Source organism: Octopus bimaculoides, chromosome 7, assembly GCF_046866305.1.
Source record: "Octopus bimaculoides isolate indiv1 chromosome 7, ASM4686630v1, whole genome shotgun sequence".
Lineage (NCBI taxonomy): Eukaryota > Metazoa > Mollusca > Cephalopoda > Octopoda > Octopodidae > Octopus > Octopus bimaculoides.
Window position 1 is genome coordinate 2,706,085 of NC_142934.1, and position 21,599 is coordinate 2,727,683.

The following is a 21,599-nucleotide window of genomic DNA, read 5'->3' on the forward strand; positions in this document are numbered from 1 at the left end:
CCCTAAACTGACCAATAGAAATACAAAACTTCAACTTCCGTTGCAGCTTTCATCACTTTCACTGTTTTCCTTTCGTTCATTGAATTCTTGATCTTCGTTGTTTATAAATAATCGAACAACTTATTAATCGATCTGTATGAAGACGACGGCATTTTATAGTTTCCATTCACCAAATTCCACTTCTCAGGTAAATAACTTCACTTTTATCTCTTATCAGAACCAATACCTTTGTATATTTATTGTTAATTGTTTTTTTTTCGGTAAATAAATATTTTTTTCTGTTTCACTTTGAAAGTCAAAATTTACCAAAGAAGGAGAAATGGTTAATGTTTACATTATTATAATTTCCAAATGATTTGAATGCAAGATTCATTCAAAACATCAAAAACAATTGAAAAAAAAAAAAAAAAAAAAAAGAATTCATCTTCGAAGAGAATTGTAAAAATTTCCCTTATTTTCGTGTTCAGTGTTCAATAGATTTTAATTAATAGATTTTAATTAATGTTTCTTTTTGTTTTCTAATGTATTAGAAAACGTTAAACTGAAACAAAAGCGACGAAATAACTTGCATATATTTCATATGACCCTACTAGAACAAAACTTGTTAAAATTATGTTCCTGTAACTGTTATAATGTGAAATAACCATATTTTAGTCCTGACAAAATTGTCAGAATATTTTTAGGTATCCATCCTATACATTTATTATTTTTATAAAATGAAATACTTTTTATATAGATTAAATATGTTACACGATGTATTGATTGGAGAGCCACAGTTGGAATGGCTTCGAGTTATTTCTTATTGCAACACTTACAACAAAACAGAAACTAAAGTTGTAGTCTGTCATTTTGTCGTGAGGTTTAATTTTAACAACATTTAAAAGGTAAAGTTTGTCCACATAAATGTTTTCTATCTACACTTTATCCTGATGGAATGTAGTAAAATATCGAATCTCTTTTTAAATGCCACTTACATCTTATAATGTCTCTCTATTATTTCAGCGAATCTAATGCAAATGGCATACTTGAAGTACATCATGAGTTTTTATAAAGTTTTAAAGACTAAAAGAAGATGTTACACAGAACAAATATCACGTTGCGTATATATAAATCTATGGTAGAATTATAAAATATTTCCTCTGGATGACATTGGGAAAATTTCTCTACCTTACTGTCTGAAACATATACAAGACAATTTTGTATATGTGGTTATTTACAAGTTTGAAGATTGGATATTGAGAAGAAATTATAGTTGATGGAAATATTGCAGTGCATATATTTGTTTAAAATATTGGGAAAACATATCTGTATATTGTGGTGAGAGAATAAAAATCATGGAAAATAAATTATGTAAAACCCAACCTAAAACAGTTGATTTTCCTAATGGAATACTGAAAGAAATTGGAAAAACATACCACTGTGATATATGCAAAAAGTCATTCACTCAAAAAGGCCACCTAACTACTCATAAACGTATCCATACTGGAGAGAAGCCATATCACTGTGATGTCTGTGGTAAATCATTCTCTCGAAATGGTGATGTAACTATACACAAACGTATTCATACAGGAGAAAAACCATATCACTGTGATATTTGTGATAAATCGTTTTCTCAAAGTGGTAAATTGACTATACACAAACAGATTCATACAGGAGAGAAACCTTTCCACTGTGATGTCTGTGGTAAATCGTTTGCTCAAAGAAATGGCTTGACAGGCCACAAACGAATTCACACGGGAGAGAAGCCATATTGCTGTGATGTCTGTGGTAAATCGTTCTCTCGGAATGACCACTTAACTGTACACAAACTCATTCATACGGGAGAGAAACCTTTCCACTGTGATATCTGTGGTAAATCATTCTCTCGAAATGAGCACTTAACAGATCACAAATACACTCATACAGGAGAGAAACCATATCACTGTGATATTTGTGGAAAATCATTCTATCGAAATTATCATTTAACTAAACACAAGCACATTCATACTGGAGAGAAGTCTTGTCGTTGTGAAATCTGTGGTAAAGCATTCTTTCGAAATGGTGACTTAACTACTCATATACGCATTCATACAGGTGAGAAGCCATACCACTGCGATATCTGTGGTAAGTCATTCTCTGGAAATGGTGACTTAACTATTCACACACGCATTCATACAGGGGACAAACCATATTCTTGTGATGTCTGCAGTAAATCATTCTCTCGAAATCATGACTTGACAACTCACAAACGTGTTCACACAGGAGAAAAGCCATATTGCTGTGATATTTGTGGTAAATCTTTCTCTGAGGGAAGTGTCTTAACTACTCACAAACGCATTCATACAGGAGAAAAGCCATATCACTGTGATATCTGTGATAAATCATTCTCTCAAAGATCTACTTTAACAAGCCACATACAGATTCATACAGGGGAGAAGCCACATCACTGTGATATCTGTGGTAAATCATTTTCCCGAAATGGTGATTTAACTACTCATATACGCATACATACAGGAGATAAACCATATTCTTGTGATATCTGTGGTAAATCATTCTCTCGAAATCATGACTTGACTGCTCACAAACGCATTCACACAGGAGAGAAACCATACTGCTGTGATATATGTGGTAAATCTTTTTCTCAAAGATCTAACTTAACTAACCACATACATATTCACACAGGAGAGAAATCATATCACTGTCATATCTGTTGTATATCATTCTCTCAAAATGGTGATTTAACTAAACACAAACTCATTCATACAAAGAGAAATCCTTATAACTGATTTGTGGTAAATCATTCTCTTAAAAATGTCTTGTGCATGAAAGTAAGCTTATCAATGAGAAAAACCATTCTGTCGGGAATGTTTTCATCATCATCCTAGGTTGAAGTGTTGAATGAAATTTATTGAGACAGATTTTCTAAGGCCCAATGTCCTTCATCACCAATCATCATTTGTTTCAGAGCAAAGCCAGTCTTGTTTGCACTGAATATTGGTAATAAATGATGATGCTTGTTTGACTGACATCATTTACAACTATCACACAATGTCAAGACAAGGCGACAAACACACACTTATATATATATATTGTAATAATGAAGCCAAATAACTTTTGAAACCAAATGACTATTTTGAAAGCATTTAATGTGTTTATATCTGCATAATATATAATAGAAGCTACATCCCTTTGCACAAGAGCTTCCTTTTCGAAGTGTATTAACTGAGGAAGGCCTTGTGTAATGGGAAGTATTTTCTAATATATATTATGCAGATTTGAAACATATCAAATGCCTTCAAAGTATGATTATTTGGTTTGACTTCATTGTTACAATTTCTACACCTTGATGCCAGTTCAAACTAACCTTTCCTGACTCCAATTACATGGATTTGAAATAGTTTGTTATATTAGACTTGCGTTGAAAATTCTGGCACTGTGCATCACTTCTAAGTATAACACACACACACATATCTATATGTAAAGTATTAACAAAGAGATTGGAGTGAGCAACACATTCTATTACACACTACTACAATTGTTTCAGTACCATTTTACTAGAAGATATGCAATAATACATCATATCAGTATTATTCCAGCAATTCTTCAGGTATATCAGGAAGGTTAATACATAAATTTTTATATACAGGAATCCCTCACTTTATAGAAGCAATGCATTCCTGAAAATTTGGCTATAACAAATTTTTCCTCTTGATTTATATATTGAGATTGTGTTCCTACAGATTTTCTTTTAGCAAAATTAAAAAAGAAGAAAACAGAACAAGCAACATTATCACATTTATACATGAAAATTACAATTACTAAACACACATACAATACAGACACAGAGGAATACAAAAACATTTCAAGAGGAATATGTTAAGAAATTAATATAAATCAGTATCATAAGAGTACATTCTTACCACAAAAGATGTTAGCTACTGTGTGAGGGGTGGTGTTAGAACGAGCATTACTAGGTGGATGAGGAACAATATTTACTATCGTAGGGATGAAGAACTTATCCAAAGTTGTTTGTTGTTTATGATTTATCATCTCTTTGTACAGCTCAGTATAGGAACTGAGCTTATTGTCTACTCTTCTTGTAATTTTTATATTACATCCACAATTAGGACCATTAGCAGCAAAAAGCTGCAGATTCTTCTCAAGTGTCAACTCATTAAACAATTTAAATGGCAATGGTGAAACTTTGTCTCATCTGTATTCCCAGTTTGTCTTTTTTCTCACATCAACTCCTCATTAGATAAACTTTCTTTCTGGAACACTAGTAACTCAGTTACATCATCCTCTACGACTTCTTCAAATCCTATGTCCTTTTTAAGTACAAAATATTTTTTTGAATTTGATGTATTGAGGAAATACATGCTTGAGGAAAACTTTTAATGTCATGGATACAATCTGGCCATATTTACTATTCAAAGTTTAGCCATTATTCACTTGTATTCATGTTGAATTTCTTCTAGAAGTCTCTAACTGTAAGTTTATCCTTCCTGTGAATTGCTTTCAGAAGTTGTTTGAAAGTTCTCATAATATGCCTTGAAGTCAGCTGCCACACCTTGATCCATTGGCTGGGGCAAAGAAGTTGTATCTTGGGTAGACATTCTATAATGCATACATAAGAATAAATTTAAATATGAAATAGATGTGGTGCAAGTATAATAAACGTTATTGACTGCACATGCTTAATGCTTATTCCATGTGTGTTTGCTAGTAGGCTGTGAATTGGTGTGGTGGTGATTACTCCCTCAAAGTGATGGTGGCGTCATGCTTGTCTATGACTTTCAGGTGTTTTAATACAGTGTGTTTTGGCGGATTGATCTCCACAATGCCAAATTGCAAACTAACAGCAAGTAAACATAGTGTATACGTTAAATATATGATACGGTTGATAATGTTTATTATGCATCTGCTGATTCTATTTCATATTTCAGCCAATCAGGCATCTCTGCATTCACACACTATCAATAATGTTGCTATTCCCACTGCCTCATGTACAGTTGAATGTATCTAAGAATTGGGTGGGTGTGTGTGTGTGTATATATATATATATATATATATATATATATATATATATCTGGTCCTCCCATAAGTAATGTCATTTTTTGTAGTAGGCTTTTAAGAAATAAAAAGCAAGTAAGCTACCAATTTAATCAACTATATATTCCCCATCAGAATCAATAACATTTTTTCAATGCTATAAAATGTTTTTTATGCTATTTGTATAGAAATCAGCTGTCTGAGAAGAGAAAAACTCTCGAAGGTCCATTTCAAGTGCCTTTAAGGAATTGTATTCTTTTCCATCATGAAAATTTTGCAAGATTTGGAATAAATGATAATCTGAAGGAGCAAGGGCAGGAGGATATGGAAGATGTAGAAGCCTTTCCCAGCCTAGCTCTTCAATCTTGGTACAGGTTGTGAGATCTGACATAGTCATGATGGAAAAGGACACCTTTTCAGTTGACTAGAAGGACACCTTTTCTCTGTTAGTTTTTTTTTTCATTCATCTCATCAATTTACTTACATTACAACATTACACTTGAGCTGTAATTGTCTAGTTTTGTTGTAAGGTTTCAAAGTGTATTGCATCAAACACTTATCAAAACTTACCGAGTGCCAGTGGCACGTGAAAGACAACATTCAAGCGAGGTCGTTGCCAGTACCGCCTGACTGGCCCTCGTGCAGGTGGCATGTAAAAGCACTCACTACACTCTGGGAGTGGTTGGCATTAGGAAGGGCATCCAGCTGTAGAAACTCTGCCAGATCAGATTGGAGCCTGGTGCAGCCATCTGGCTCTCCAGTCCTCAGTCAAACTGTTCAACCCATGCCAGCATGGAAAGCAGACGTTAAACAATGATGATGATGATGTTGTTTGTTCTGGTTGGACCGATTGATTTTGGCGATACTAAAGAGTATCCACTTTTGATCACCAGTCACTAGGTAGTTCAAAAAATAAAGAGCAGTACAGATATTGACACATTCTCTCTGATTGTTTTCACCCAGTTCTTGTGAAGCCCACTTTTACCAAGCTTAGACACTATTCCAAGTTCTTGAAAGTGACAATGGACAGTTGATGCCATTGAAATAATCTTTTCTGCTAACTCCTCAACAGTTGCATGTGGATTTCTTCCAGTAGCAGCTTTCAACACATCATTATGAAAAGAGACACTGGCCAGTGTGACAGGCATCTTCCAAGCTAAAGTCCTCTTGTTGAAATTTATGGAACCATTGTTGGCACTTGTGAATATTCAAAATACCTTCACCATACACTTTTTGCACGTTTATTACAGTATTTGTTGCATAATTGCCATGACATGTCTAATGTGCTCTTCCATGACCTCCATTTTCATGTACAGTCTGAAAAACGACATTACTTATGAGATGACCATCTATGTATATTTACACTCACACACACGCATACACACATAACATATATAATGGGCTTCTGTCAGTTTTCATTTGCTAGATCAACTCACAAAGTTTTTGGTCAGCCTAGGACAAGTAGAATGCACTTGCCCAAGATACTATGCAGTGGGGCTAAACCCAAAACCCTGTGGTTGGGGTGCAAACTTCATAGCCCTACAGCCACACCTGTACCTAAGAGCCCTAATATGTAACCATAATATAAACGTGTGTAGATAGACAAGCTGTAACAATGTGAGGATAATCTCCCAACATGTCATATTAATCTTAACTACATCTATGGAATACATGTTTAAAGTGCATTTAGCCCATTTGCATAAGATACTATTGGTTTGCCAATTACCATTATGAAATGTAATCTCAAATAACCTCATTAATGTATAAGTAACAAATCATAAGCCAATATTTCCTCATTCCATAATAGGATCGATGTATATATCTGTGTGTTCTGCAAACTTTCTTGTATCTGGGTTTATTTTTATTAGGTGTCCCATCAAGGCAAATTATTCTGTGGCTAGCAAGATATGTTTTTTAATTATTTCTTTATGGTTTGATTGTGATTGTTAATTTGTCTCACTGTAGCCTTAAGTTTAATTTAAATACATTGTAATATAATTTGTGAATCATCACCAATGTTGTGCTTGCTGGCATGTGTTGTACGTCTCTTATATATGATATCGCTACAGTTTCTTGAATCTTTTTTCCTGTTCATCTGTGATGACCAAAGTCTCAAGTTCTGGTCTCGTTACTCCTTTGTAAACATTCTTAACAACCTGAAATGTTAATAAACCTGAATTGTTCTCAAATTATTGTTTTCCTCTTTTTTTTTTATGTTGAATATCTGATGAAAATTTGTGCTGATTCAACCATAAACTTAGGAATTCCTTAACTTGATCTATGTATATTAGGAGTTACTCTAAATTGGTCTTTACTAATTATTTAACTTTGAAGTTCTATAATTTTAAACTAAATTTTAGAGGTTATTAAGTTGTTAATGAAATGAATATAGTAGGATAATGTGGTATTGAATTTTAATGATGATTGATATTCTGCAAACATATGTAATCAGTCAGTTGATTAGTAAGCAAATCAAATGGCCCTGGAGAATGGTTTCCCAGTCACTGATTGCTGTCAAAAGACCTGATACTGTTTTTGAACAAAAACATGTGTGTGTGATACTTTATTTGTAATATCTGAAGCAACTTAGCAACATAAGCAATTTTTATCTTGTGTTGTGTGAAAAAAATTATTCTAAGTATTGATATTTGCACATAAATAACATTCCTCATTCTGCACATCTTTGCTTGTACAGCTGTAAACAAGAAATATTTGGGCTAAAATTTCCTGAATTTGAATATTAAGTAAGGTTAGCTATTTCTCTAAACTTTCATATTCTGTTGTAAGGAGTAAGTGGTTTAAACTATAAAACCATCTTTGTTATTTTACCTCATGTAGTTTGGGAATTCCTTATGAGTTGGATTGATGCCAAACTGGCATTGTCTTTCATTTTTTGTTAGGATGATAGAAAATAATTACCAGTGATCTACTTGGGTGAGTTCATCTCATACCTTAAGAAGATTGACATTGTTGTTAGGATCAAGTAACTCCCCCCACCCCCGTCTTTCAGGGTGTAGCCTAGCACAAGCTACTCAGGAGCACACCTCCACCGTTCCAAACTTCCTTCCTCTTGCGAGGTAAGAAATCCCTTGCCAGATTGGTTTTAAAGCTTTTTTAATTTGGACGGTCGACATGATTTCTATTTTCTTTGTTTTTACAGAGTATGTCCTGTGTGTGATAGTTCTCTCCTTGGTTGCTTTTAAAACTTCTTTGGGAGGGGACACCTATACATCGCACCCTTCCCTACGAAACATGCTCGTACAGTTGTTCAGTTCTGATAATCCAGTTTCGTTCCTGCGACTCCTGGCCACTGCAACACAATTTCTTTTCTTCTGTATTTGTTCCTCCATTATTTTTACAAACTTCAGTTTTTCCTCCTTAGAACACAAGCTCCGAGGGGCTGAGGTTTTCATACTCCATCCTTAACACCAATGCTACCCCCTTTGAAGAAGGGAGAAAGCGTCAACAAACTGCCATAAGACTATAGAACAAAGTGTTTAGAAAACATGAAACCAGCAATAATTATCAACAAATTTCGACTTACATGACCTCAACTGTAGTGCGTAAGTGTTAAGTAAACCATAAATGTAAAAACTTCTTTATTACCGACAAGGGTCAACATAGAGGGGACAATACAAGGTGGGAACAAAAAAAAAAAATGAATGAAATAATGGATGAAAAATTAAATGAAGTAGCTCGGCCCCCATCTCCGAGTGACTTTAACCTGTTTGTACGACTTTAAAACACTGTTAATCGTCATCCTTCTGAAGAATGTGTATATTATAATTATGATGGAGGTCATGATAATCTATCTACTTTAGTAATTGGTTGGTACTAATTTTCTTGACCATTCATAATCATTTATGCTTGACAATTGTTCCAAGTTCGGCACCACACAATTCTATCACCATGGTAATCCGGATTTACTTTTACCATATTTGTCCCATGTTTCCATTTCACCATAATGTTCTCTGGTTGTTCTGTCATATGTGACGTACTTTTTCTCATAGGGCGTGGAGAGGCGGTTTCAAGGCTCCTGTGTGTTTGTCTTTGTGTTGGTGGGGTGTGCAGAGGGTTGGTGTCTGTAGGGGGAGGATGGGGCAAAGTGGGAGTCGGGTGGGTGCAGGATGGGGGTCAACATTCCCAGGGTGTGCTTTTTTCTCCTCTTATGTGTGTATGTGCGTTTGCAAATGGACTCTTCCCGACTGAACTATCTTCGAAAAAGCTTTCTCAAAAAGATAATATTTATTAAGATTTAAATTAGTTCTTACAATGTCCTAAATGTAAGTTAATTTCAAGAGAAATTAATAAGATAAACCTATATAAAGCTCACTCAACATATGGGAGATAACCCAAGGTTTTAGTGGGGAGATAATCCCATCTTTTAATGCGGGTGAAATAACAAAAAAAGTACCCAACTATCATTACTACTACATTATTTACATTTGATGGATATTTGTCCTCATCTTGTTTGTTGCTAACACAACGTTTCGGCTGATATACCCTCCAGCCTTCATCACGTGCCTTCGGAATTAGAACCCAGGTTCGAAATTTCCCCAATACACCTGATGAGGGCTGGAGGGTTTATCAGCCGAAATGTGTTAACAACAAACAAGATGAGGACAAATATCCGTCAAATGTAAATAATATAGATAATTCCTCATCTCTTAAATATAGAACTATCCTTACTACTGCTAAAACTACTCTAACATGCGACTGTCCAGAGAGCAACTCCGTGATACCTTCAGCTCTCCGACCAACACTGTATTCTACGAATAATAGGGCCGGAAGAAATGAGAATGAATATATAGAAAACACAGCTGATAAAGTCATCATGTATCGTTAATAACTGACCCGCTATGGGCAACCAACCAGAACGACTAAACTATCCTAACAAAAACAAAACATCAAGAGAAACATCCCAAACCATCTACCACAATATTTTCAAGAATTTTCAGATGCAGCAAAATTCTTTGTCAGTTTGAAGCGACGAAAGTTTTGACACATAAATATATACGTGAAGTTAAACAGGCATTGTGTGTTTCTGAGTGGCTAACTTGTGTCTTCCACTCTGCAGTCGCTTTACTTTCAGCACATAATCTCTGATCAAACCACTTGCTATGCAAGTTCATCTCCGTAGCTTTTGTTGTAGTGTTTCGAGAAAGAAAGTATCCATTGATAACATTCTCGTTACATACAGGAAAAAAAAAATCTACATTTGTCCTCCGTTTAATTGTTTGCCTTAATTTACTTCCAATATCAAAACAACCAACTTCTAAACAGCAGTTTAACATAGGTGGTTCGTCCCTTTATGCGAAATATTGAAATTTTGGTCACACCCACAAAAAACAAAAGTCCCTAATAAAAAGAATCCAACTTTATCATGTAGGCCAATCAAAGTAACCTCCCTGAATCAATTTAATATTCCTATAAAACATCCTAGTAAGTAAATGGAATTCAATTACATGACTACTACAGAGACAATTAGCTGTGAGACGGAAAAGAAATGAAAGTTTAATCCTAGATACGCATGCGCTGTAAGAGTAGCTTTCACTTCCGTCTTTGGTTCCCAGAAACGAAAATATTGATTAAATGTAAACATGTCTTTTTAAAAATATTTCTTCATTTATTAAATGCCAGACAAAGCTCTAATATTATCTTGCCAAAAATATTTTCTCTACAACCAGACACCGTCATTTGTGAAATATTCCCGTAAGTATTAACAGCCTAAAGTGTCATTTGTAGTGAAACTATTAACCATTCCTGATATTTATTATTATTTTGAGAATATAAAAAAATATCCTTATTTACTGATTGTTTAATAAGAATTTATTATAAAAGTATCAAACATTATACGACATATTATATGTTTTGTCAACTCCATTATATCCATTCTGTCGCCACAAAAGTTTTTAGTGAGGGACATCAAATTGTCTGCGATGAATATTGTTTGGTCAATGCCATTTGTCAGAAACAAACAAACGGGAATCTTCCCGTTTGTTTAAATTGTTTTTTGACTTTAAAATGTCAAATGATATCCCAGTTTTCCACACGCGGTGTTAAAATCAACACCAATGTTGTAAATAAAGTTAAAATGTAATTTAAAAAACAATCAGTAATACCCAGAAAGCACCGAAAGCTATTAGATTTACAAAAAATTCACTTTCAGTATTTTTGTATTTGGTTTGCAAGATTTTTAGTGTGAACTCGTATGTTAGAACATATTTTTGTATCTCAGGACGGTCATTACGTCAATAATATACGCGTTGGTTCTATTTCACTTCTTTTATTATTAGTCAACTACTTAAATAATCGATTGTTTGATTAATCATTCAGTCAATCAATCAGCTATATTCGTCAAAGTCCTTTTGGCATCATTTGTGACCTCATCAATGATGTACCCAATTTGCATCAGATCTGTTTGTTTCCTAGTTTACAGGCTCTGTATGTGTATGGATGTAAATAAGAATGTCAGATGTAATAGAATATATACAAAAAAAAAACAAAAACATTGCAGAATTTATTTACATCTCTTTATGTACTTGGTTCAAATCTTGCTGAAGACAACTGTTTTTTTTTTTTTTCCTTTCACTAATTTAAAAAAAGGCGTGGCTATGTTGTTTGGAAACTTGTTTTCTAACCATGTGGTCTTAGGACAGCACCTTAGGCAAGTGTCTTCTGTTGTCACCAACCATAGCCTTATGAGCGAATTTGGTAGATGAAAATTAAAAGCCTGTATGTTAAATGATGATACCATCATTTAACGTCCGTGTTCCATGGTAGCATGAGTTGAACAGTTTGACTGGATCAGAGGACTGCACTGTGTTCCCAGCTGCATACCCTTCCTAATGCTAACCAGTTTACAATGTGTATTGAGTGCTTTTTCATGTCACTAGTATTATTGAGGTTACCATGCAGTTCACAAGTCTACAAAACCCAAGGAGAAGAGTGCATCCTTATTTTAGATGGGCTTTGAGGGGATGAGGTTGGGGTAGAGCAGGTTCTTGTAGTGGAGCTACACGGTGACTCATATTTAAGGGGAAGAAAGATGATGAATCAGAAGTATTTTATATAACCCTAATCCTAATTTTATATAAACCTGCAAAATATTCACAAAACTGTTGCTCAGAATTTCACATTCTCATTCATCACAATTCTGAGAAATGGGAACTCGAAACTCTCCCGACCAAATGGTTTTGATTTCAGTCCCATTACATGACACCTTGGGCAAGTCTCTTTGATTATAGTCTGAGGCTGTATTTGGTTGACAAAAACTGAAAGAAGTCCATCTTTTATATATCTTCATCATCATTTAAGATCTATTTCCCATGCTGGTATGAGTTGGATAGTTGACAAGAGCTAGCAAAGCTAGGAACCCTAACAGGCTCCATTGTCTGTTTTGGCATGGTTTCTACAACTTGATGTCCTTCCTAATGCCAACCACTTTACAAAGTGAGGACTGGGTGCTTTTTATGTGACACTGGCACTAACAAGATCACCAAATACCTCGAGACACAAAATCCCTTCAATTGGGAGTGGGGATTAGTTTTGAGAGGGTGTAACTTTGTGCCAGTTGAAAAATTAAATGTATGGAGGAACAGATAAGTGTTTTTTTATGGTTTAGATACATGGATACCCCTATTGGAAAAGAAAGAAGATTGAGTTAGAGAATAAGATGAGGAGAATGATAGTGAGGGAGATGATAGCAAAGATATGTCAGGAGATGCCCTTCAGGGACATTGAGGGTGGTGAGGATAGGTGAGGTGATACCAATGTTTGGTCTGAGTGAATGGGCAGGATTAAGGTGACTGTAGCAAATGATGGAGAGAAATATATGGTGGAGGTTGCAGTAGATATGTGCGGGGCATTGGTACATGTGTGTGTGTTACTGTCATTCATGCAGTGTCTTCCAAGACATGTTTGGTCATGGGAAAATATAACTTTACTTGTAAAATGGGTGAGGGTTGGTGACAGGAAGGGCATCTGGTTGTAAAAAAAAAACCCCACATCAACTAGTTCTGTCTGAGTCATGCAGAGCATGGAAAAGTAGATGTGAAATGATGATGATGTATATGTGTTTGTGTATAACGATGTCTTGACATCATGTGGTGGTTGTAAACAAGTTCCACTGTCAAGCAGATGATGTTCATTTGCTCCTGTTTTCCATGAAGAGCATATCTATTTATGGGAAATGTTACCTTGTTTTGGAAACAGGTAAGAGTTGGTGACAAGGACATCCAGCCATAGAAAAACTACCTTTGACAAATTCCATGTAACCTATGTAAGCATGGAAAACTGGATGCTAAAACTTTGATGATGTTACACAGTCTGAAAATATAGCTGCAGTCTTTAAATATATCAACTTCACATAAGGTTGTATGATTCGGTAAATGTTTATTTTCCCATCATCATTTAACAGCCATTTTCCATTCCGATATAGATTGGATGGTTTGACAGCATGCCTCAAGCTGCCTAGCTTGGCTGAACTTTGACATGGCTTCTACAGCTAGACACCCTAACCCTAATGCCAACCACTTTTCAGCATGTGCTGGGAGCCTCTTCATGTCACTGGCTCTAGTGGCTGTGAGTAGTTGCGAGGGGATAAAGATGACGGTGATGCAATGTCAGAGCTGACTCCCAGGCTATAGAAAGGTGAGTGTAAAAGAGGATACAGACAGTGGGTCAGGAAATGGTAGAAAGTAGTGGGTATTTTCCTAAGTGTGTGAGGGAAGAGTAACAGATGGTTGGAGATGGGGCTGGAGGAGATATGAATGATGGGAAACATCTATATGGAGAGAGAGAGAGAGAGAGAGCGTATGGTGAGCGATAGAGGTGGCTTAAGAGGGGGTAGATCAGAAGGTTGAGGGGCAGAGTGTGATGTAGAATGTATGCAGCAGTTATTATTGTCCATATATGAAATATTTTAATGAGTGTGACGTAGGAGAGAGATAACTGTGGAAAGGTAACGAGTAAAATATAGATAGGGAAGGGAGGAAGGAACAGTATGGGGAGGGAGGGGTAAGATGTGGAGTGATAAAGGTATACAGAAAGAGGAAGGGATAATATGCAAAATGGTGGAAGGCTGGTTGTTAGAGGAAGGAGATGTGAGGAATGGTTGACAGGGCAAAATCAGTTACAATCAGAATGCTTTTATTTAAGATATCATTTTTGCTGGGTTGGACAGGTCTTCTCAAGCACAGTGAATTGCCATTCATATCGGTCCTTTGTTATCTCCTCTGCATCTTCTGCTCAGCCTTTACTACCTCATCCCATGTCTTCCACATTAAGCAACCAGCATTTCTTTATACAGCTGCTCTCATTCATACACATCACATGACCAAACCAGTGCAGTTGTCTATCTTGCACACAACAACTCATTCCTTTTATGTCTTATTTTTGAGAGATCAAAACCATGTCACTTTGTCATCTATGTACATCCAGCAGAATGTACTAGCTTCAGTCCTCTCTAGTCTTTGCATGTCCTCTAGATTCATGGCCCACATCACACTACAATGTAGCTTTGCTGTTAGTACCAAAGCATCATACAGTCTGCCTTTGTTCAGAGAGAGACCTTTTGTAACTAACAAAGTAATACCTCCTTATTCTAGCAACTATATTTTCAGAATGTCATCTATTATTATTTCTAAGAGAAACTATATTCCCTGTCTCCTTATTCCTTATGGCTCCTATGCTTCTTCCACATACAAACACTACTTTCTCAGTTAACTTTTCTGTGATTCCACTGCATCACTTTTGCATCCATAGCTTGCACCAGGTACATTATACTGAATTCCTGCCTTAGTCTCTCCTACATATCAGGCAGGGCCATTTACGTGAGCAGTGAATGGGAGTCTATTTTTCTGCTTTTACTAGAACTTTTGTCTTTGCTTAGTTAACTTTAAGGCTCTTCAATTCCAGGTTTGCTTCCATACCAAGAATTTCTTTTCAAATTCTACTCTAGATTCTGCTTTGAGAATGAGGTCGTTGACATATAATAGTTTCCAAAGGCAGCAAGTTATAAATTCCACTATTATGATCTGGAGGACAATAAGAAGGGACTAAGAACTGAGCCCTAGTACGCACCTACCCGTACCCTAACTTTATTGTAGTACTCATGCCCAACTGTCACTTTACTGACTGCATCCCTATACGTGGTTTGTACAACCCTCACAAACCATTCATCAACTCCTAGCTTCCTCAGAAATCACCATATCACAGAGCAAAGGAACCCTGTTAAAGACATTCTGCAGGTCAGTGAATGTCAGGTACAATGGCTTACTTTTAGCTAGATACTTCTGTTGACAGTTCATCACCATAGAAATATAGAGAAATGTCCATTGTTATATTTACATTTTATGTTATCCTCTACATCTTATATTGTTTCTCTCTGTTATTTCAGAATATCAGATGGTATTGGCTAAAAAGAAAATGTTTACATCAGATGCATCATCAATATTTATCATCTTTTAAAGACTTAAGGAAAATGTTATACAGAAATTATATAACCCTGTTTGTATAAATCTGATAGAATTACTGTCTGGAATCTGTTTAAGGTGACCTTTTCATTCTCATTCAACATGGACAAATTTACAAAAGAGATTGCAGCATCTTCAGATATTGACAAAGAGCACAGTTGATGAAAATATAACAGTAAAAATATTTCTTATGAGTTAAATATAAAAAAAGAAGACAAGAAATATTTATATATATATACACATATATATATATTGTGGTGAGAGAAAAAAACTTATTGAAAATGAATTATGTGAGCAGTAGGTTAAATGTAATTAATGATGAGATAGTGAAAGAGATAAGAAAAACATCACATCACTGTGATATCTGTAAGAAGTCATTCGCTAAAAAAGGCAACCTAAACACTCACAAACGTATTCATACAGGTGAAAAACCATACTATTGCGATATCTGTGGTAAATCATTCTCTGAAAAAAGCAACTTATCAAAACACAGATACATTCATACAGGAGAGAAGCCATATCACTGTGAAGTCTGTGATAAATCATTCTCTCAAAGAGGTCATTTAACTAGTCATAGACATACTCATACAGGAGAAAAACCATATCACTGTGATATCTGTGGTAAATCCTTCTCTGTAGGGAGTAACTTAACTAAACACCAACGCATTCATACAGGAGAGAAGCCATATCATTGTGATATCTGTGGCAAATCTTTCTCTGCAACAAGTAACCTAAATGTACATAGACATATTCATACAGGAGAAAAACCTTATCACTGTGATATCTGTGGTAAATCATTTTCTGCAGCAAGTAACTTAACTATACATAAGTACATTCATACAGGAGAGAAACCACATCAGTGTGATAACTGTGAGAAAACATTCTCTGCAACAAGTAACTTAACTATGCATAGACATATTCATACAGGAGGGAAACCATACCACTGTGATATGTGTGATATATCCTTCTCTCATGGAAGTGCTCTAACGATACATCACAGATATGTTCATAAAGGAAAGAAGCCATATTTCTGTGAGATCTGTGGTAAATCATTCTTTGCTAGAAGTAAATTAACTATACACAGACATATTCATACAGGAGAGAAACCATACCAGTGTGATATCTGTGGTATATCATTCTCTCAAAGAAGTCACTTAACTACACACAAACATATTCATACAGGAGATAAACCATATCATTGTGATATCTGTGGCAAATCATTTTCTCAAACAAGTCATTTAATTATCCACAAACGTATTCATACAGGAGAGAAGCCATATCACTGTGATATCTGTGGTAATTCGTTCTCTCAAAATAGTGATGTAACTAAGCACAAACGCATCCATATAGGAGAGAAACCATTTCACTGTGATATTTGTGGTATACCATTTTCTCACAATAGGTACTTAACTAAACACAAACGCCTTCATTTAACTGAGAAATCATATTACAATGATAAATCGTTCCCTGTAAATAGTAAGTTGACTGATCACAAACACATTCATAGAGGAGAAAGGCAATATCACTGTGATATCTGTGGGAAATCGTTCTCTGTAACAAGTCACTTAATTACTCACAAACGTATTCATACAGGAGAGAAGCCATATCACTGTGATATCTGTGGTAGATCCTTCTCTCATGCTGGTAACTTAAAAAGACACAAGTATACTCATACAGCATAAAAGGCATATGACTGATGACTGCGATAAATCATTCTTCCGAACAATTACCTACCTACATATGAATATCTTAATACAGAATACTGTTGCCATCATTGTTTTAACATTCACTTTTCCTTGCTTGCACAGGTCAGACAGATAATTGAGGCAAATTTTCTGTGGCCTACTCTCTCTCTTTCTCTCTCTTTCTCTTTCTCTCTCTCTCTCTCTCTCTCTCTCTCTCTCTCTCTCTCTCACACACACACATAGCCCAACTAATTAGGGAGAGAGTCAGATTAGATGAGATGCAGTTTGGGTTTGTGCCAGGGAAAAGCATCACTGATGCTATATTTCTGGTAACACAGCTGCAAGAGAAATATCTAGCCAAAGATAAACCTCTGTACCTGGCTTTTGTTGATATGGAGAAAGCCTTTGACAGGGTACCTCAATCCCTTATCTAGTGGTGAATAAGGAAACTAGGGATAGATGAAGGGTTAGTGAGAGAGCTGTGCAAGCCATGTACAGGGATGCTGTCAGTAAGGTGAGGGTTGGCAACGAGTACTGTGAAGAATTCCCGAGTAGGGCTCCACAAAGGATCAGTCCTCAGCCCCCTCTTATTCATCATAGTCCTCCAGGCAATAACAGAGGAATTCAAGACAAGATGCCCCTGGGAGCTCCTCTATGCTGATGACCTTGCTCTAATTGCTGAGTCACTATCAGAACTAGAGGAAAAGTTTCAGGTGTGGAAGCAAGGATTAGAATCGAAGAACCTTAGAGTCAACCTAGCTAAAACCAAAGTCCTAATTAGTAGGAAGGCAGACAAACCACAAATCCCTTCAGGTAGGTGGCCCTGCTTGATCTGTAGAAAAGGCGTAGGTAGAAACTCTATAAGATGCACCCAGTGTAAGCTATGGACACATAAGAGGTGGAGCAATATCAAAGGAAGGCTAACTGGGAAGATAGTTTTTGTATGTGGCAAATGCTCGAGCAATAAACACTGAAAATGTGCAGAAAATAACTTCTGCCACATTCCAGGGAGAAAATCTAGACGTAGTTGATAGCTTCCGTTACCTAGGTAACCAAGTCAGTAGTGGGGGAGGGTGCGCTGAAAGTTTAGCTGCTAGAATAAGAATAGCCTGGGCAAAGTTCAGAGAGCTCTTACCTCTGCTGGTGACAAAGGGCCTCTCGCTCAGAGTAAAAGGTAGACTGTATGACGCATGTGTACGAAACAGCCATGCTACATGGCAGTGAAACATGGGCCTTGACTGCTGAGGACGTGCGTAAGTTTGCAAGGAATGAAACCAGTATGCTCCGCTGGATGTGTAATGTCAGTGTGCATACCCGTCAGAGTGTAAGTCTCTTGAGAGAAAAGCTGAACATTAGAAGCATCAGTAGTGGTGTGCAAGAGAGACGATTGCGCTGGTATGGTCATGTGTTGCAAATGGTTGAGGACAGCTGTGTGAAAAAGTGTCACACCCTAGCAGTTGAGGGAAACTGTGGAAGAGGTAGATCCAGGAAAACCTGGGATGAAGTGGTGAAGTATGACCTTCGAATATTGGGCCTCACCGAGGCAATGACTAGTGACTGAGACCTTTGGAGATATGCTGTGCTTGAGAAAACCCAACAAGCCAAATGAAATCATAATTGTGGCTGTTGTCAGTGTCACATAACTGGCATGTAAAAAGCACTTTTCTAGTGTTGGGTCTCACAGGCAATGTGGCTGATACCAGTATCACACAACTAGCACTCATGCTGGTGGCATGTAAAAAGCACCTTTCAAGTGCTGGGCCTCACAGAAGCAATAACAAATGTCTGAAATCTTTGGCAAAATGCTGTGCTTGAGAAACCAAGTGAAATCGTAGTTGTGGCAGATATTAGTGTCACGTGACTTGCACCTGTGCCGGTGGCACATAAAAGGCACCCATTACACTCTTGAAGTGGTTGGTGTTAGGAAGGGCATCCAGCTGTAGAAACCATGTCAAATCAGACTGGAGTCTGGTGCAGCCCCCTCAGCTTACCAGTCCTGGTTAAAACTGTCCACCCCATGCCATCATGGATAATGGATGCTAAATGATGATGATGATGATGGGTGGTATAATTTGTTTGTTGTTACTCTATTGTAAAAGCAGAATGGTTTCAACTTGAATTGATTTAATATTTGAAACTTCTGAAGAGAACACAGACGAGGTGGGCAGAGTCATTTACTCCATTGAAAGCACAACCTGTGAGTCATCATTGTCACCATTGTCATCATTGTCTGCCTGTTTTGCATTCATGAAAACCGGATTAAGCATTGTCATCAACATGTGTATGTCATATATCATATTTTAATACTTTTTTTTTTCTTTCATCTCATCTCAACTGTTGTAAGACCTGTAATCTTGAATTATGGCCTCATAACTCTTTATGAATATTCTTGACATGGAATTTACCTAAATTTGGTTTAGTCTGGAATTATTATTCCATCATTTTTTATGTAGACCATTTAACCAAAACTTGTGGTGACACAATGATGTATTATTGAATTCACAAACTTGATCTGCAAATCAAATTTTCACATTGATCTCAGTTAGAAATCTATAATTATCACTGTATAATTTATTGACATTATATGATATTAAGTAGTAGATATTGGATGCTATCATACAATGAGTGAGATAAAGAACAATAGGATAACTTTGTGCATTAAACACTTATGAAGTTGATCATCTTATGAACATGTAATGTGCCCAGTTAGGTGCTAGTTGTCAGGGCAGGAACAGGTGTTGGGAAACACATTTTCCCCAATCATTGATGCTGTTAAAACGTGATTACTAAACCCTATACATGTGATATTTTGTTATTTGTGAACTCAAAGGGCCTTTTAAGGTTCACTTAACAAAGACCAAATTTCTAGTAAGAAAGAAAACAGACAGTGTATAGGAACAGTGTAAGCAGGACATGCTGTGGACAGACGAGCTGCAGTGGAATTGCAGGAAGAATAACAGAGAAAGTAATGTTTGTTTGTGGGAAATGTACAGTTGACATAGGATTTCCTAAAAGGCTGTGGAAGCTGCCTCGAGGTAATAGAATCTTACTATTCTCAATGGAGGAAGATGTTCTGAAAGTAGAATTGTTGAAACAAGAAAAGTATGAGGAAAGGTCAGAGCTATTATCTCTGTTAGAACATGGATATTAAATAATGACCATTAGACCACTTCTGTTGAAGTTAACTACAGATTACTTGGAATCATGTTGTTTTGATTGGTCACCAGGTTTAATATCACCACCCTACATTGAAATTTCAAGTGTCATTCTGTTTGCTTCATAAATAGCACTTCCTTCATAGTTTCATAATATATGGCAAAATATCACCTAATGAAATGGAGAGTGGTTATGTAATATTGATATGTAATGAGCTTGTTATTTTTTTTAATAAACTATGCTTTTGAAATGTAGTGCTGCTTTCAACTATCTATTTGTTTTGTTTTTTTTCACACATACAAATATATGTATATATATTTCCCCAGACACATCAGTATATATATATATATATATATATATAATATCATCATCATCATCAATATTTAACATGCATGTTCCATGGTCTGGCTGGTTTGGGTAGAATCAACTGAGTCTAAGGACTTCATTGTTTGCTTTGGCATCATTTCCGTGGCTGCATGTCTTTTCTAATGCCAAACACTTTACAGCATGTACTGGGAGCTGTTCTCATTCCACTGGCACTTGTGAGGTCCCCATGCAGCTCACAAGACTATGAACCCAAGGGGAAGGGGGTTAAACTATGAAAAGGAAGGGAAGGTCCAAGCAGGTTCTTGTAGAAGATCTACATGGCCATTCTCATTTAGTAGGAGAGAGAGAGAGAGAGAGAAAATGATCAGGAGCTGCAACAAGTAGATAATGTTGATGTGGTGCCCAGGTGGCCCATAAATACAAGGTGAGTGGGTGATCTGCAAGATTTTATAGGAAGGAGTTGAAGGGTTGCGGAAGCTGACTGCCAAAAGGGGAAGGGTTCAAGGGTGGATGAACAATGAGCCATGAAATACAGAACAGGGATGTAGAAGAGAATGGATGGGGAGCTGGAGAAATAGTAATGATGATACAGTTGACAGAAAGAACAAGAGAGGGAGATGACATGGTTGGGTAGACTGCTGAGACTGGGGTAGAGAAAGGCAGGGGTGTGGGGTGGCTGGAGAGGACACTACACTGCTTTCAGAACTCAGTTTCATTGATGAAGACAGCTGTTTTTGAGAACTTCATGTCGATAAAGACCCAAGTTGTTTGTCATTTCCATCAGGCTGAGGGTGCCAAGGTCAGCATTCACTGCTTTTCCCCATGTCTTCTTGGGCCTCTCTCTTCCACAAGTTGCAGCCACATTAAGCATTTGGCTTTTCTTTATACAGCTGTCCTCATCCACACACATGTTCATACCAGCACA

At 36.5% G+C, this 21,599-nt stretch overlaps 2 protein-coding genes across 4 annotated transcripts in view; both read left to right on the plus strand.

Moving 5' to 3' along the window:
* Positions 1–46: 46 nt before the first annotated feature.
* LOC106872250 (uncharacterized) overlaps positions 47–21,599 on the plus strand; it is a 56,628-nt gene continuing 35,075 nt past the window's right edge. The window contains exons 1-2 of one of the 2 annotated variants that reach the window (XM_014919170.3): positions 47–187; positions 1,003–3,752. In XM_014919170.3, the coding sequence (XP_014774656.1) occupies positions 1,335–2,765 (1,431 nt within the window). In that variant the 5' untranslated portion in view covers positions 47–187; positions 1,003–1,334 and the 3' untranslated portion in view covers positions 2,766–3,752. Of the gene's footprint in view, positions 188–1,002; positions 3,753–21,599 lie in introns of those variants that run through there. The other variant, XR_016242482.1, reaches the window with a different exon arrangement.
* LOC106872236 (uncharacterized) lies at positions 51–20,617 on the plus strand. Of its 2 annotated transcripts, none has more exons than XM_089354584.1 (2): positions 51–187; positions 15,431–20,617. In XM_089354584.1, exon 2 carries the CDS (start codon positions 15,788–15,790, stop codon positions 17,186–17,188), a length of 1,401 nt encoding a protein of 466 aa, XP_089210710.1. In that variant the 5' UTR covers positions 51–187; positions 15,431–15,787; the 3' UTR covers positions 17,189–20,617. The 2 variants fall into 2 exon arrangements, with proteins under 2 accessions (XP_089210710.1, XP_052825106.1); XM_052969146.2 differs by lacking the exon at positions 51–187 and adding an exon at positions 10,584–10,743.

Bases quoted from the DNA above. Each gene is read 5' to 3' on its own strand.
- LOC106872236 (XM_089354584.1), top strand. From the start codon at position 15,788: ATGAATTATGTGAGCAGTAGGTTAAATGTAATTAATGATGAGATAGTG.